This window comes from Talpa europaea, assembly GCF_964194135.1.
Source record: "Talpa europaea genome assembly, chromosome: 7".
Classification (NCBI taxonomy): Eukaryota; Metazoa; Chordata; class Mammalia; order Eulipotyphla; family Talpidae; genus Talpa; species Talpa europaea.
This window is the reverse complement of record NC_140074.1, coordinates 34,602,054-34,620,558: the sequence shown is the minus strand read 5'-3', so window position 1 is coordinate 34,620,558 and position 18,505 is coordinate 34,602,054. Positions and strand designations below refer to the sequence as shown.

The 18,505-nt window shown below is 35.6% G+C and overlaps 1 protein-coding gene across 2 annotated transcripts in view; it reads right to left on the bottom strand.

Annotated features, from left to right (window-relative positions):
- Positions 1–18,505, bottom strand: part of RFX3 (regulatory factor X3) — a gene marked incomplete at its 3' end in the record, with an annotated part of 168,629 nt that overhangs the window by 98,716 nt on the left and 51,408 nt on the right. For both annotated transcript variants that reach the window (XM_084236135.1, XM_084236136.1), the window contains exon 3: positions 9,126–9,384. In XM_084236135.1, the coding sequence (XP_084092261.1) occupies positions 9,126–9,384 (259 nt within the window). The remainder of the gene's footprint in view (positions 1–9,125; positions 9,385–18,505) is intronic.

The window sequence follows — 18,505 nt, the reverse complement described above, 5'->3', positions numbered from 1 at the left end:
CTTCATAAGCACTGAGGCTTAGAATTACACTTCAGGAATCTGCTTTGGATAAATTTTTACAGAAATATCTTAGGATAAAAATGATAGGATTTAAAGCCACACTTACATTATTCAAATATAGGATTTTTGTATCTTACTTTTGTAGATTATTCTGAGTACTGATAACATTTTACTTTGATTTTCACATAATCACTACAACAGAGGTTTTCTCAGCATTATCAAAATCACTTAGATACTTTGGAAGATATGCAAACTTTTGGAATCTTCCTCAGTGATTTAAAAGCATGGAAGTAGATGGGTGTCCAGGGATGTGTTCACCAATACTCTAGAGGATGCACACCCCAGTTGAGGAACACTGTGATAAACATGATCACAATTTTTTGCTTTGCTAGGATCAGACTGCAATTACTACTTAAAGGAGAGTAAGCAGAGAGTTAATGGACATTTGCAGAATGGTGCTAGCTAACTATTTAAAGGGTGATTTTAAGTCCAACTACTATTTGGTTTTTTATTAGCTTTCACTCCTTGCTATACAACCATAATCAACATGTAGGCAATTCTGTAATTTATATGAGCAACACAGAAGATAAGCACAAGTTTGGTGAAGAATCAATTTACAACATGACATTTATGATCTGAAAAATAAAGTGGTGGGAGAGAACACGAAATTAACCACTTGAAGTTTGGACACTAGTTGTAGATCTCCATTTTTGACTTAGAGGATTAGGTACCTTTCAGTACTGAAACTAGCTCCATTACCTATATTGTAAACCTTTATATTCATAGAAGCACAGTGCCTGGTCAATAATGATTGCTCAATAAATGTTTTGAGGGAGTTATTAAAGAAAATAACCAGACCCTAATACATGATTACAAACACAGAGCACTCATTTGCACTTCAATTGATTGGCTCTAAAATCTTCACTAAATCTAATGCTGTTTTCACTTTCTAAAGTTTCAACAGTGTAATAATGGGGGATTTTTCTGAAAACCTTGAATTAGGGTTTAATTTGAATCCCAGCACCTCATAGTTAGTCTTTGAACTGGATACATATCAGCAATATGTGTTTGGGGAATGGGACCAAATAGATACACTTTATAATAACTAAGAGATTCTTGAATATAATGAATCACTGTTTTAGATAATATATTCACATGCCTCCCACTTTCTTTCTTCGTGTATTTTTATAGAAATATCTTTGTGATTATATAAGTACATACAAAAGTATGTTTCTATATATAAACACATACTACACCTTGCTTTCTCATTTAACAATATGTTTGGAGATCTTTCCCTATCTCTGTGTGTGTACTGCCTCACTCTTTTTAAGAGTTGTATAAAACTTCACTGAATGAACAAATGCACCACATGTATTTAATTATCTCTCTGCTGATGGACTATTAGGTTTTCCCCAAACTTTATGTATTACAAATAATTCTACAATGAATATAGTTGTTTATGCAGCATTTTATACATACAGGATTATTGGTAGGTTATATTCCTAGAAGTATACTTGATGGGTCAAAAGTTGTGTGTTTTCAGTTTTTACAAAAATTTCCCTCTTTGCCAGTGCTGTGCCAAATTAGATTCCCTTCAACAATGAATGAGAAAGCTTGTTTCTTTACAACCATGCCAAAGCTTACTGTTTTATCTTTGCCTGTGTGAGAGATGAAAAATGGCATCTCTTTAGTTTCACTTGTTTATTTCCTTTTTAGTGGACAACTTGTACATATGCTTTCCCCATTTTGGTTTTATTTTTCTGATGCATTTGTAAGAATGGTCTATATATTAAGAAAATTAGTGCTTTGATCATCTCAAAACTTTATGCCATGCTGTTGATTCAGTTTCCTGTATTTATTGTGGTTTTTGTCATTATATTTTCTAACTACTGTTGTTTGTATCTAGAAAAGCTATTTATTTATTTGTATATTATTTTTCTACCTAGTAATCTTACTAAATTATATTTGCTATAGTGTTTCATTTGAGTCTCTGATTTTTATTGGTATGCCATCATATCATTTGCAAATTCTGATCAGTATACCTCCTTTATTATTTTATATTTTATTTCTTCCTTTTGTCTAAGTGCATTTTTCCTGCAACCCTGAAAGCATGTTTAAAAATCACATTTTCCTTTCTTAAAATGCAAATGAGAAAGTTAATAAAATTTGAAGTAAATTTAACAGTTAAATTATAATAATTTCTAACAGTCTATAGTTATATTACACAACTCCTAACCCTTGAAATTTACTGTCAGTAATAGTTATCACACACATGAGATAAATTTTAGGAGAAACCAGGTAATTCTGTGGCGAAAAGCCACAACTTTAGTTATGCATGCTGAGAAAGTGCTAGTCAATTACCATGCTTTCGGGGATGAAATCATGAGGAAATAGAAATTCCTTGTCATTTGAGAATAGACAATTGGTCACAGGAATTGTGTTGCAGTCCCCCCATTTAAGTAAAAGACAGGGACCAGTAGATGAGGCAATTTTAACATTTTATGGGTCTAATATTGACTCAAGACACTTACATACTATAGTATATTTTAATTTGCCACCAAAGAAATTCATATTTTATCTGGTCCCTATGAGTGAGACATTAGAGATCTTTTTTCTTTTGAAACTACAGTAGTTTTAAACTAGTAGTTTTAAACTAGTTATACAAAAGATCATGTGGAACATAATTTATTTCCATATTTATAAGTAGAATTTACAAACATAAACCTTCCCAATCTAGATTTTACATTAAATAGATTCTAGTCACTTCTGGTATCTTACATCATACCGATGTTCTGAAAAAGGGTTTTAGTATTAAATAGCTAAAAAATAAAATAGCTCATCAAATTTTACTTTAAAAATTCAGAGAAATATATATTGGATATGCTCAGGAAAGGCTTGAGGCCTCTGTCATTCTGTTTGTCTTAACTTTCTAGTTTATCAAGATTTCTAGGAGTAGAATATCTTACAGTCTTAACCATAAAATTACTGCCTCTAGAGCTTATCAACTTCAAGGCTGGAGCAGTGTGGAACTGACAGCTGAATGGAATATAGATGAAGTGATGGAGACTATGAGTCACTCAAACTCCTATTTTATTAAGTGTTTTAAAAATAAGGACCTAGTACCTCCACTCAATTTAGAATTTAGTGCAGGAAGCAAAAAATTCAAGTTATTCTTTCTAAGGAGTTTCATTTGAAAGCTCAGGTTGGCCTAGGGAAAATAAAGCATAGGGAAACAGAAAAAGCTGAGATTTAATGGTCATAACTGTTTCTTTCAAAATAAACAGAGAAAATATTTTTTAATCATTGAAGCTAGCTGGAAGATTAAGAAAATTATTTAAAACAGAAAGCATTACTTCTCTAAAATAAAATAATATTTATGCATACTTCTAACTTAAAATTTTGTTCTTATAAGCATATCTCTATATATTATTAATGTTTTCTTCTCTGCTGACTATATTGCTTTCCTATCTCTAAGAAGTCATAACCAATAATCCAGCATTATTTTAACATTTTTTTCCTGTTTGGTATGATAGATGGGTAGTTTAGCTCCTTTTACTACAGTCATTTAAATATTTCAAGTATTGATATGAAAAAAAAAATCTGAGACATATCCTTAGGTGGGGGGGGGGATAAGATACAGTATTTTTGCTAACATTTCTATAAAAATGGTAATATGAGGGAGAGAACATTCTGCTTGTATAGTCATTGAGCAGTATCTCTAGAATATTCATTCTCTAGAAGATCTCTAGTATCTCTTGAATAATACTCAAAGAATCTGACATCAGTTGCCTCTAAGAATAAGAACTAGGAAGCAGTGGTGGGAGGGAGACTGTATTAAGTACTTTCTTATATCATTGGATTATATAACTAATTTGTATGAATGAATTAATAAACAATTTTAAAACAAAACAAATGGCCATTGGTAACCATAACAGAAAAGGATCAAGAAGACAATTATTTTTGGGAGTGCAAAACATACATCTTAGAAAAAGCATTCTCTTATAGCAAATATGAAGCATGGAAACACAAGGATAAAGAAATGAAACTATCTAAAATTCTTAAATGAATTCTTAAGATTTATAAATTACATAAGCTCAGCAGAAGGACATTCAAATTTTTCTCCAAATTAAAAGGAATTATAATATTTTACATTAATCAAAAGAGGTAGAGATATGTACAATATTATTTTAAACACATTTTCCTTTGGCCCCTTGGTGTGATCTAATTTTAGCAAGAGCTATTTAACATATATAATTACTAAATGTATATATAAAAGGTGTAAAAATTAACTTTCACATCACAGGCTCAAAAATGATTAACATAATCTAAGTTATCAAGTAGAAAAAAAATCCATAAATAACCATGTAATTATAAGAATACAAATGTTACTGTATGGAGGAGTGAGTAAATAAAGCTTCTTAAAGCAAATTGCTAATTATGATATAGTCTGGTATAAACTATGCTGCAATGAGCACAAAAATATCACTAACTACAATCACATATTTTTGATCCGCAACTGCAAATTATGTTTAAGTTCCAAAACTCTACAAATGTTATGGTTACACAGAAAAATAATGAAAAAAATAAATTAGAGATTTAAAGAGACAAAGATGTACAAAGAAACACTATGTTGATGTATTCAGATGAAAGATCAAAGTATAATGAGTTTAGAGTTATGACAATAGCCAACACTTCTACCTTAATGATGGGTGCTACTGAAATATTAAAAATAAACAGTTCTCTAACATTAGTTTAATGAAATGCAAATATTTACTCAAGCAGCAAACCTTTTAGAAAATTCACATTTAATACTATCAGCAGGAAATGCCTTTAAACACATGTGTATACATATATGTATACATACATACATGTGTGTATACACGGGCTCCATTTACCAAATCAAAGAACATAGTAAATAAATGAAGAAATAGCATTTAGACAAAATCTGAATACTAGTAGCTTATAACACAGTATGTTAAATGATACAAAATTTAAGGTGTTACTGTCAAAATCTTGAAAAATTCTGGGGTTTGTAGATACCTTGAAAATTGCAAATTTTTACAATGCATAAGTTAAAAACAAAATACTAAAAATGTATATGTAAAATATCTTGTTTAAATTTGTAAAAGTAAAGTAAATAATATGCTCAAATTAAAGTTCTCCATTAATGATTCAGAGTCATTTAGTAAGAATAAGGTGATTTTTTTTTTGAATATTCAACTAGGGAAGAAAATATTTCAAGTGCTAATCATTTCTTAATAGTGACCTCAACCTTTAATTGTCTTTTTCTCTGTTGTGTCTTGTAAAATTTGCACATTAGTGTAAACTTTTTTGTGGCAGGAATTTATTTCTAATTAATTTAAATAAAGTATTTTTGAATTGACACAGGTCAAATGAGAAAAATAAGGAATGTCAAAGACTAATCTAGCCTGAAAACAGGAGTTGGAAATCTTGCTGCATATTAAGGAACTGAGATAAGGTATTAGGTTTGTGTTGTTTCTAAGTACTCCACTTAACCAGTTTCCCATCAAATTAATTAACTGACCATCTATCATAAGCTGTTAAGGAACAGCTTGACTATTTTCTGGTCAGGAATTATGGCCTAATTTTTTGGGTCATACTACTCCAGAGGCTACTCCAACACAATTGGTTGCACATAGATGCTGTAGGTGATAAGTGGAATACTAAAGAACAGCTACAAAACTGAACTTATATTGCACAGTCTGGCTCTATAAGTATAAAGAAACAGTTTGAAGCTTGACTACTCATTTGTTAAAGATTATATTTCTATTCATTCTTTGCATGTTTCTACAGCAAGCAAGAAAAGAAATCAGGCAAATTCCCTTTAATGACCTGGCACTTAGTGTTTGCTTCGGCAGCACATATACTAAAATAATGACCTGGCACTTAACAAAAAATCTTGATTTCTAGGAGACTAAACAACCAAAAGCTAGCAATTTCCTAACACATCTGGCAAGAGGAGGACGGTCAAAAACCTAAATAGATGTCATGGCACACTTTGTTAATGTTAATATAGTAACTTGCGAAATTGTAAAGTGAATCACCTCACTGTAAATGAAGCACGTAAAGATTTTTAGCATAATGAAGAGAGGCATCTAAATCAAATATAACTTTTGGTAATAAATGCAAGGTAACACAATAGCAGATGTATATTTATATAATACACCACTATCATATATGCAATGAAGAAGACACCTTATGATTTTTCAATTCCTACTTTTAGACACCTTTTGCTAAAAAGGGAATTTTCTTATAAAAAGGAAAACAAAAATCTTAAAAATAGAACCTTAATTATTAATACTTTTTAAAAAGTGCAAATTAATATATACAATGAATACTATTAATTGGCTTGTTTTTAAAATAGTTTTACACTATTCTCAGTTGCTATAACTCAGTTATATTAAATGTTACTTTAATTTACTAGCTAATATATAAAAATCATTTATCAAATTTGTATAATGGATAACTTAAGGACCAATGCCACTTTTCATATTCTATATGGAAAACAAATTCTATTCCTAACCCAAAACAGACCCAAAAAATTACATAATTCACCAAGTATGTTTACAATTGTGTTTACATGACCTGGAATAATCAGTTTAGTTAAATTACTAATAGAACAAGTAAATTTAGTAAGCACATATCCAGTTGATGAAGCTGCTTGACAGGTAACCAAGAAATCAGTGTGAAGGCAAACAGGAATGCTGAGAGAAGGTGAATAGGACAGGGCTGGGGAGTCAGAGGAATGGTAAAGCCAGCATGAGAGAAGGTAGAAGAAATAAAAGTAGGAAAGGACATATTCTTCTCATTTCTCTTTTTTTCTAAGGCCTTGATAAGTGGTATTTTCCTTTGTACTAAAAATGACTTTTTGGGCCTCTCCGGTGGCACAGTGGTTGAGCGCTGGGTTGCGAAGCGCTGTGAAGCTGCCCGCAGCCTCTGCAGCGCTGGTTCGATCGATCCCCAGCTGCTCCCTGGCCACCGGAGGAGGGTCCCACATGGCGCGCAGACCTCTCCTGCCTCCCGCTGCTCCCCTCAGCAGTGTGCGTTGGTCCTTCTGCCTGCTCTGCTCCCCGCTCTGGCTCTGGTGAATTCTCTCACCCTCCCGCGCTTCTGACTGTACCCAGTGCTTGTATAAATAAATAAAAAATAATAAAAAAATAAATCTTTAAAAAAAATGACTTTTTGGATAACCTCAATCAGGAGGGCTCTAAAGTATTGCCGCCTTTTCCTCCTCTTTTCCTTTGATAGCAAAGATATAGTTATGTAAACTTCTAAAACATTTTATAATTCCTCTGTAAATATTTAAGATTTTAAAGTTGGGGGGAAAGTGGGAAATTCATTTTGGTCTAACTAAACCCTTATTTTATTGGTAGAGGAACTGAGGTCCAGAGAGATTATAATTTAGCTTCTAATCTACATAAATATAAATACACTGTTAATAACGATAAGGTTTAGAATGCTGTATTTAGTGTTTTGAAGAGCCAGAGACAAACATACGAAATAAATGCTTCAAAAACGTAAGAAAAAAAATTATAGTATTTTTTTTCTCAGAAAGGTCAGTCATCTCCTCTGATATTAGGATAATATAGTGAATTAAAAATAAAGGATTCTAGGGGCCTCCCTAATGGCTCAGGCCATTGAACGCAGCACTGTGAAGCTGTCCGCAGCCTCTGCAGCGTGGGTTCCATCCTGGCCAGCCGGGGAGATACCCACATGGCGTGGCAGACCTCTACTGTCTCGCCTGCTGCTCCCCTTAGCAGTGTATTTCAGTCAGTCTGCCTGTTCTTTTCCCCTCTTTGTCTCTGGTGAATCTCTCACCCTCCCACACATCTGGCCTGTACCTGGGTTCTTGTATGTATAAATAAATAAATGTTTAAAAAAAAAAGGAATTCTAAAAATTGATTAGGAAAAGGGTACTAAATAATAAAAATATGAGCACAAGTAATCATTACAAACATAATATATACAAAGTACCTATTAAGTACAAAGTATATCTTAAAGAAAGTCCATAAAATGAGAAATTCAAAGGCTCTAATTTTCTTCCAAATTTGTTTCTATCCCTATTTAATTGGAAGAAAAAACTATGTAGTAAGGCAATGAAAATGGTGTGCATGCACTTAGTTCAAGTCCCCAGCCCCATTTTATATAAAACATCTAAAAAATCGATTCCATTGCTCATTAGCTGGATGGTTCTAAATTATTATTCTCACTTATATGCTTAGTTGAGGTGAAAATGAAAAGATCAGGTTATAGAGCTTGGTGATAAGAAATTCAGCAGCTTTCTATGACTACTGTTATGACATCATTTCAACACACTAAACTATATTCTGTCAAAATAAATATATTTGTTAAATTTTAAACACTTGAAAACCCACATATGTAGATGTGTTCCTAACATATAATTTGATCATAGCTATGATCAACCAACATAAATCACCTACATCATTGCTTCTCAAAGTACCTCTCTGATAGAATGCAAAGTAACATTATCTAGGCACATGGTTAAACATTTTTAATTTTACTATTTAAGCCTACTATGTAAGCTTGCTACTTAAACATATGATTAGACTTTAAATGGATAATAGTACAGGTGGCATAGTAATATGGCCAAACAAACTCTAAGTCCTGGGGGTTGTTGTCTATATAAATTAACTTCTCTGGCAATGAACTAGGTTAAATATTCCTGGATAAAGGCATTAAAATTCCAAACTAACTTATACTTCACTCTCTAGATTATTTCTTAATTTTTATTTAAGAAAAAGCCAGTATAAAACAACATAATATAAAAGTTAAGTACCTGCAGTAAAAATGTATTTTACTGGATATCACTGAAAAAAAAAAGCTTATAAAAATCAGCATTAATGAATAAGAACCACCTGATGTACTTTCCATTATTATTAAAACTCTATTTCACTTAATTTGGGGCACACGTAAATAGCATTCTGCATACTACTACATATTACATTCTGGATACTACTACAATTCTAAAACTGTTCAACACATTTTGTGTCTCAGCCCAGTCCATTCTGTTCTGTCCCTCTATAATGGAAAATGTACAGAAGAAGCTACCAAGAATTTAAACAAATAAAAACTCAAATACTTACTGTTGCAGGGGAGGCTCGAGTGGTATGTGTCACTGAGTGACCAGAATTCTCCATTGAATTGCCGATCAGATAGGTTCCTCCAGAGCTGCTGATGAGCTGTCCTCCGGTGACGCCCATCTGAATCCCACCAGTGCCCACCATACTGTGGGATGAGACCACGGTTGTCACCTGTGCAGAACTCCCTTGAGTATCAAAGTAATTCCCTCCAGTGTTTTGGCTGTACATTTGCGTCTCCGTGTAAGGGTAAGTTGTTGTTCGGCTTTAGAAGAAGAAGAAAAAAATAAGAAGACATATACTAGCTTATTTATATCAGTTTATTTCATTCTTTTTCCAATGTGATTACATTTTTAATATGTACTAGTTGGCTTAGCCTTTGAAGCATGATGAGTTGTAATTCATGTATGAAACTTCATTCTCAGAAGTAGTTGGGTATACTTACTACCACACATTTGGAAGTTGCTACTATCATGGAAGTTGCTACTCTATCAAAGAAACACCCCATGGGATTTAAATCACTCTATCTTTTGGGCAGATCTCATTTACATAATTAGTCCTCAGTAAAGCAAACAGGGCCTCCCTGGTGGTGCAGGCAGTTGAGCACAGGCTGTGAAGCTGTCTGCAGCCTCTGCAGTGCCAGTTCGATCCCCGCTGGCCTAGGAGCAACCCACATGGCGAGCAGACCTCTCCTCTGGCCCACTGCTCCCCTCAGCAGTGTATTTTGTCAGTCTGCCCATTCTGTTCCCCGCTCTGTCTCTGGTGAATCCTCTCACCCTCCTGAACATCTGGCCTGTACCCTGGCTCTTGTATAAATAAATCCTTAAAAAAAAAAAAAACAGTAAAGCAAATGAATGCATCATAAATACATAAAATCTATCAATATAGCCCTATAATCTATTATTAATAGATTATAATCTATAATTATAATCTATAATTATAATCTATAATCTATTAATAGATTATAATCTATAATCTATTAATATAGTCAGTGTGGAAAATAATGGCAGTAAAAAGAAACCTTTGATTTTCACATCTCCCTCTGGTTGATGATTCATGAGCTGAAAAATGAGTAGCGAACAGGAGAATGTCACTTGAGTATGACTATCCCCATAACTTAAGCATGCCCTGTAGGACTGAGGAAAAGACTTGCCTTCTGTACATACACATGCTGGGGTGAAAATTGGTGATTCTGGGTGGTGGTGGAAGGGTGCAATTTTATTAGAAATTGAAGTGTTTCTGATCTTTTCTGACAAATGTACACTCACAATGGAAACAGGAGACTTTTAAACACTGCATTAGGTCATAGAGGCAAACCATAATATCCTCTCATTGTTCCATAAAGGTAAGAAGATAAGAGTTAACCCATTTGTTGGAGTCTTGCCTGGTGTTACAACTAGTCATGCACAGGTAATCACTAAGGTTCTTTTCCATGTCTAAATTATCTAAATTTCTTCCAATACTGAAGAAATTACATTAACACAAAAAAAAAAACAAAAAACAAAAACTAGCACCAACAGCAAAAACAAAATTTTTTCTGATGTACTAGAAATAACGACTGTTTAATTCTGATACCTCAGATTAACTTGTCTTTCACATTGTATAATGAACACATGATGAGTTACTGCTTGCACATTATTGTCCTAGAATTTTTTTAAACATATGTTTGAGAAAATTACTCAATTTTTAGCATATCAGATTGAAAGCAGCTATTTCTGGACTGTATATTCCTAAAACACCTAAATTCTCAAGCAATTTCATGCACATTTGATAGTTGTTGTTCCTTTCCTTTTGTTTGTTCTTTAGCGACTACCACAGACTGTTATGAAAATAATGTGTCATATTATTTCTATAGCAGAAATCTTTCCATTGTTCTGCTTATGTATCGGGTAATGAATGAAAATATACAGATATGTGCATACTTGCTGATAGAAGTGTCTTCACAGCTGATTGGATGATAAAGTTCCATGTAAACGATAGTTTACTATTTACTGAATTTTGATAGTTTACTATTTACTGATAGTTTACTATTTACTGAATTCAGTAAATTAGTGCTGTTTGCATCCCATTATGGTTCAGAATATAACTTGGTTAAGCATGGCCTTAAATAGTCCCTGTTTGCTTATTCATTGGTATGATTATGTCAATTTTTCTATTTTTCTTTAGCTTCAGGTATTTTAGCCACAAGTCCAGATACATTATATCTCTAAATTGTATGTTTGGTATTTTACCCAGATTTTGAATATCCTCCCACCAATAAGCTAGTCAACTGTATTAAAATCAAGTAATGGTATGATAAATGGTAAATTAAGAGATAAAATATTTTGAAAATGTCACACTGCAAGATTTATTATGAAGGTAGAATATAGTAATGTTTTATACTATAATTCTTAAAACTGTTACTGCTTTCAGGCTACTCTGTACACATTCTTTTAATAAATATTTACTGAGCATTTAATCTGTACCTAGACCAAAAGGAAGAAAACAAACTTAACCCCAATTGTCATAAGAGCTATATAACACATGAATAGACCACCAAAAGTAAGAAATTAGAGATAATTAGAAGTTGCCTTAAATGTACAAAAGACAAAAATAGAAAATTGAACTATAATAAATAGGAGGGAGTGGCATATTCAACTGTGTAGTTACTCTTGAAGAAAAATATTAGATTGAAACTAAATTAAGAGGGAACTAGGGAGAGTTGTATTTAGAGAAAGGGCTATATTATCTAGTCTATGTTAAGTGAGTCATACACAAATTAGGAATTATTATCCACCTCTAGGTATAATCTGAATCCACTGTAGCAAGAATGGATGGTGTTTGGGATGGCTGCAGCAATGTGTCCTTCCTGGACTACTCTGGTGTTACGGTTTTGTCTATGATCTGGATTCATGCCTAATATTGCTTGCACCTGTCTTTCTTCAGTTTGACTATTCAACATATTGCCTTCCTATGGCATATTATCTCTGGCTGGCCAGGATGCACTATTTATTGAAATTTTGATGTGGATTTTAATTGAATGCTCCATATCAGACTGAATACAGAAGATACACCAAGAGAGGTGACAAGACATTTTATGAAAGACACTAAAGAAAAAACAACAATTTAGAAATGAATTCAAGCGACCTGATATTTAATCTTTTACCTAAGAATGAAAAAAATAGATTAAAAATGTAATAAATAACTCAACATCACTACTGTAACACTTGCTGTGATTTAAGTTCAGAAGACACTCATTTCTGCTAGTTTCAAATGCTATATTAATAAGAAAAAACAAAAGCATTTACTGAGCTGTTGTCATAACTAGTGAAGAATTGTATGAATGAATATTAAGTAGCAATTCTTGCAAAACTAATTAGCTTTCTCATTCATATGTAATATTTTCATGACAATACTGATAATGTACAGAGTATCAAAATCATAACTTGAAATTTAAATCATCATATAATCATTACATAAAATAGCTGGGCATTTATACTTTACTTTGTATTTAAATTTTTTATTTTTATAATAACTTGGAGGGCTTGTTAAAACTCAAATTGTTGGAGCAAAAGTTTTGATTCAGTAGAACTGGCCTGGAGGGCAACAAATAGTATTCCTAACAAGTTCTTAGATAATATTAATGCTCCTGATCTGCAGAACATGAAGAGAATCACTGCACTGAAGGATACTAAAAATATGAAGCTCAACTTTAATAGATGTGAAGGGGGGAAAGGCCTGCTCCTGTCTTACCTGTCATTAAATGTTATTTTTTAGTTAATTAATTTAACAAATACAGATTGAGTATCTGCCATATACAACTCTTCCAGATACTAGAGAGAGATGCAGCAAGCAAACAGAAAAAGTAATTGGTCACAAGAAATTTATATTCTAGTGGGGAAAAAGAAATATTATATAAATTAAAAATACAAAATAAACAGGCAACTATAAATCAGAGACATTCTTCAGGGCAGGAGGAGGATAGAGGGATCGAAAAGGGGAGGGAAGAACACAAGGGACTATGGTGATGGTGCACAAGTGAATTGGTGGTAGGAATCTTATGGGGACTACACCTGAGAGGAGAAAGCATACATTGTACAAAAAGGAAGAAGGATGTAAAATATATATTAAAAAAAAAAAAGAAAAGAAATGTTATATAAGCTTAAAAAATTAGTCAAGGGCCTCCCCGGTGGTGCAGCAATTGAGTGCTGGGTTGCGAGGCTCCCTGAGGCCTCTGCAGCGCCAGTTTGATCCCGGGCTGCTCCCCGGCCACCGGAGGAGGGTCCCACATGGCGCACAGACCTCTCCTGCCGCCCGCTGCTCCCCTCAGCAGTGTGCTTCGGTCCTTCTGCCTGCTCTGCTCCCCGCTCTGGCTCTGGTGAATTCTCTCACCCTCCTGCACTTCTGACTGTACCCAGTGTGTGTATAAATAAATAAATAAATAAATCTTTTAAAAAAAATTAGTCAAAAGAATCTATAAGTGCTATGGAAGAAATAATGGTCTCTGTGAGAGATCAGTAGGGAAACGTACACAGTGCTCGGATCAAAGAAAATTATTCAGCCATTCATAAGACTGAGGAGGATTCAAAATGATAGGAAGAAAATGTAAGAACATGGGCAGAAAGGTCAAAAAAGAATACAGTGATTCAAAAATAGAGGAGCTGACTGATTGACTATAAGAGAGTAAAAAAATTAAATCTAGAAAAATGTCTATTAGATTTAACATCTGGATGTCACCAATGATCTTGATAAGAGCAATTTCATTGTAATATGTAGGGAAAAGTCAGCTTGGATGAGACAAAGAATGTGATCAATTTGAGAGGTTTTAATACGAAAATAATAGAGAAACCAAGCACTTGAGAGTTGTCAAGTGGGACTTTCAAAAAAGGATAAATGCAGCCAAAGACGTATATATGTTTTTGAGACTGAACAGTGTGCTAAGTCCAGGCAAAGAGGAGGAATGCCTCAAACCCAAAGCCAGCCACACGCTGCAGATAAGGTAGTTTGAGCCTTCAGAGCATTCCTTGAAAAAGCGAGTTATTAGAATGCCTCCTAAGAGCAGGGTTAAGATATGTTGGTGTCCTTTCTAGAACCTTCTGGACAATAAAAGCTCAGCCGCTACAAACCAGCCACAGACTAGCTGGGGGATTTTGCTCATATCCTTAAATATTTAGTCTCTGTGAGACACAGTCCTTTGATTTTCAACCTTTTCAAATACTTACCCTCAAAAAAGATTTCTCATTCGACCTTCCAAGTATTTGTTGATTTCTTTAATCAGGTTTTATTTTGCAATTAACAAATATACTTTTTCAGACAATACTACCCTACTTCCCACTTCTCTATTATTCCCTTCCCTTTCTGACCTGAATATTAAACAATGCTTTGAACTACTAATCCATATTTTATAGATTAGGAAATGTACATACAAATATGTTGTTTCTAGGTTATATTTTAGGGAGTGGGAGAAATGATATATGAACCCAAGTTTCTAGCTAAAATTCACTTAAGAAAATAACACAACGTGGTTCAAAACCCAAAAAAGGATATGTGAATTTCTTTTATTTCCTTCATTAAAAAGAAGGGAGGAGGAGAAAAAATAAATGTCTAACCTCTGCCAGAATTATCATGTAGAACTATTGTGGATGTCAAGCTACTGGATATGAAAATATCACATAGAAAATTGCTCTTATTGTAATCATTTAATTGTAATAATGGAAAATAATAAAAGGTATATAGAGAGGGCAGTAAAGTAATAACCCTTTCTCTTAAAATTTATTTAAAATATTTGGTGTTGGGGCCTCCCCGGTGGCACAGCAGTTGAGCGCTGGGTTGCGAAGCTGCCAGCAGCCTCTGCGGGGCCGGTTCGATCCCCGGCTGCTCCCCGGCCACCGGAGGAGGGTCCCACATGGCGCGCAGACCTCTCCTGCCGCCCGCTGCTCCCCTTAGCAGTGTTACTTCGGTCCTTCTGCCTGCTCTGCTCCCCACTCTGGCTCTGGTGAATTCTCTCACCCTCCCACGCTTCTGACTGTACCCAGTGCATGTATAAGCAAACAAACAAACAAACAAACAAATAAATAAAAATATGCCTCTATAAAAAAAAATTAAAAAAAAAATTTGGTGTTGAAAAAAAATTTTTATGCAATTTATTTATTTGTGCATATAAGAGCTGGGGTGTAGGCCAGAGTCTCAGGTCAGGGATGGGGGGTGTGGGGATTCACCAGAGACAGAGTGAGAAGAACAGGCATATCTACTGAAATACACTGCTGAAGGGAGCAGCAGGCGAGACAGAAGAGGTCTGTTACACCAAGTGTTGAAAATTACTATACAAATTTTTCTTATACATTTTATGAATATACAAAAAGCATTCTGCATTCACAAATAAACTTAAGCATAAAGGTATAATATGGGATTAAAAAAGCATTAAAAGAGATTGATATGAGTAATAACAGACTCCAGTCTTAGTCATTTGCCATAAAAGAAATCACATTTATTATCTATGTACAATAAGATATACAGTAATATACAATATAGGAAGGGGCGGAGCAACATGGCGGCGAGGAGACGCTGAGAGTAAAATCTCCCATAAAAAAAAGTTAATAGGGAGGAAAAGCAGCAGGTCCCAGTGAGAACTGGGACACGGAAGATAAATGGACAATTCCAGCAAACTACCCAAAGAAGAAAGTTGCCATAAAAGAGGACTAGAAGGGAGGAAAGCACAGAAACCTGCTACCCTTCCCTACCCACAAAGTCGGCACTCTCCGACCAACAGAAAGGAGGAAAAAACAAACTAAAATGACCAAGAAGAACAAACTACGCATTAAGCGGGACTGTGAGTGGAAAGGAACTATTTCAGCCACCACACCCCGTGAACTGGAGCTGTGGGGAACCCTGCAGGATTCGCCACAGAGGTGAGCAAACGGCTCCGGGCGCCATTAGAGAACAACAGAGACTCTGGAGACCTGCACACAGCCCCGGCTGGCCAGTAAGCTTGCGCGGAAAAGCAGCATGCTTGAAAAGCAAATGCAGATCGCGGCTGCCCAGGTACCCGCGCCTGCGACCTAGGCTTGCGGGGAGACACGCGGGGGCCCTCACTGAGGTGAAAGTCCCTCACTGAGTAATCAGAAACCAGGCGCCCGGACACGGGAGCAAGGTGCAAAAGGCGCCATTCCTGCGGCCACTGAACTGGGCAACAGCCCGTGTCCTGGACCTCAGGGCTTTGGAACTGAGACCCGGGGCACGAAATTCGGGAGACGGGTCCTCCACGTCGGTGGGGCACAAGGCAGACACAGCACCCCAAAGCCGTTGAGGTTTTCCCTATCATTCCCACTCTGTTCCCTGTCCCACGGGGTGAAAAAACAGCTCCCCAAGAACAATAGGAGAGATCTCTGGCACCACCTAGCGACCTGGAAAAAAGTCACTAACACCCCATAGAACAGGGACCTTTCATCAGAAAAGACTCCTTGAAACCGGCAGAAGGCTCCTGGAGCAGCCCGTGGCCAGCTGGGAAGTTAGCCCACCTCAGGCCCCTTCAGACCAGCAGTCTGAACCCACAGGGGGAGCGGGCACCCATGGTTGGGGCAGACCGGGTGCGCAAAAGAGTGTGCCTGAGACCGGACGCGAAGGGAGTGCATCCCACATCGCCATTTTAGAACAGGGACATTTATTCAGTAAAGACTGCCTGCAGAAGGCTCCCTCAGGAGCCAGAGGTGAGCGGGGAAGCTCGCCCACGCCAGGCCCCTTCTGGCCTGCAGTCCAAACCCAGAGGGGGAGCGGGAAACCACCGCCAGGGCAGACCAAGTGCATAGGGGAGTGTGTCCCCACTTCGGCATTTTAGAACAGAGACTTTTCTTCAGTAAAGACTGCTTGAAACCGACAGATGGCTCCTGGAGGAGACAGAGGGGAGCGGAGAAGCTCACCCAAGATGGCGGCCAGTCCCAGCAACACAGTGTCCCAACGCATATGGCAAATTAGAAAACAGACAGTAGGGAGTAGAAGAACCACACGCAACTTAACAACTCCTCAGGAAAAAAGCACACCACAAAAAGAAAACCACCCCCCAGATTGCAACAACAGTAACTTGGAAGAACTTCTGAGCCTTCCAGAAAGAGAATTTAAAATTGCTGTGATTAAAAAAATGACAGAACTGATAAAGGAAAACAATGATAAGAAGAAGGAAATTAAGTCCCTAAAGAGGGAAAACAATGGTCAGAAGAATGAAATTGAGTCCCTAAAGAGGGAAGTAAAAGAAATGCAGGAGATCAAAGAATTAATGGAGACGCTAAAGAACTCTGGGAAAAGCAATGAAAGCAGAATAGATGAAATGGAAGAACGAATAAGTACTCTTGAAGACACAGAAATAAAAAGAACCAAAACAGAAAAGGAAAGAGAAGTACGAAGGAAAAAGAACGAAGAAAGACTTTGGGAACTATCTGACTCCATGAGGAAAGGAAATATAAGAGTTACAGGAATACCAGAAGGAGAGGAGAGAGATGTAAGAACAGAGAAAATATTCAAAGAGATAATTGAAGAGAACTTCCCAAATGTGAAGAAGGAGCTGAAAATTGATATACAAGAAGCAAGAAGAACACCAAACTTCCATGACGAAAGGAAAAATACAGCAAGACACATAATAGTAAAGCTCCCAAGAATCCAGGACAAGGAAAAAATAATGAAGCTGACAAGAGGGAAGAAATAGATAACATTCAAAGGAAAACCAATCAGGCTGACATCAGACTTCTCTGAAGAAACACTACGGGCAAGAAGAGAGTGGAGGGACATAGTCAACAGACTCCAAGAAAAAAGATGCCAACCAAGAATACTCTATCCCGCAAAGCTCTCTTCCTCTATGAAGAAAGAATAAGGACCTTCCCAGGGAAACAGAAACTCTGGAATTTCATTACGACTAAACCCCCACTCCAAAAAATACTATAAGGAATCTTAAAGCCAGAACCTCAGAGGGACGAATAACAATGAAAGAAGGCCAAAAAAAATAAAAGTTATTAAAAGAATAAATAAATAAAATCAAAGGAAAGACAAACACAATGGCAAATACAGATGTTAACATATCAATATTAACTCTAAATGTAAATGGACTAAACTCTTCAATAAAAAGACACAGCGTTGCAGCCTGCATTAAGAAACAAAACCCAACCTTTTGCTGTCTTCAGGAAACACATTTAGCTACAAAAGATAAAAATAGACTCAAAGTTAAAGGATGGAAAACAATTGTACAAGCAAATGGAACAAAAAAGAAAGCAGGAACAGCTATACTTATATCAGATAAAACAGATTTCAAACTCAAAAAAATAAAAAGAGACCCCAATGGTCACTACATTATGATCAAGGGAACAATACCTCAAGAAGAAATAACACTCATTAGCATATACTCACCAAACGAAGGAGCACCA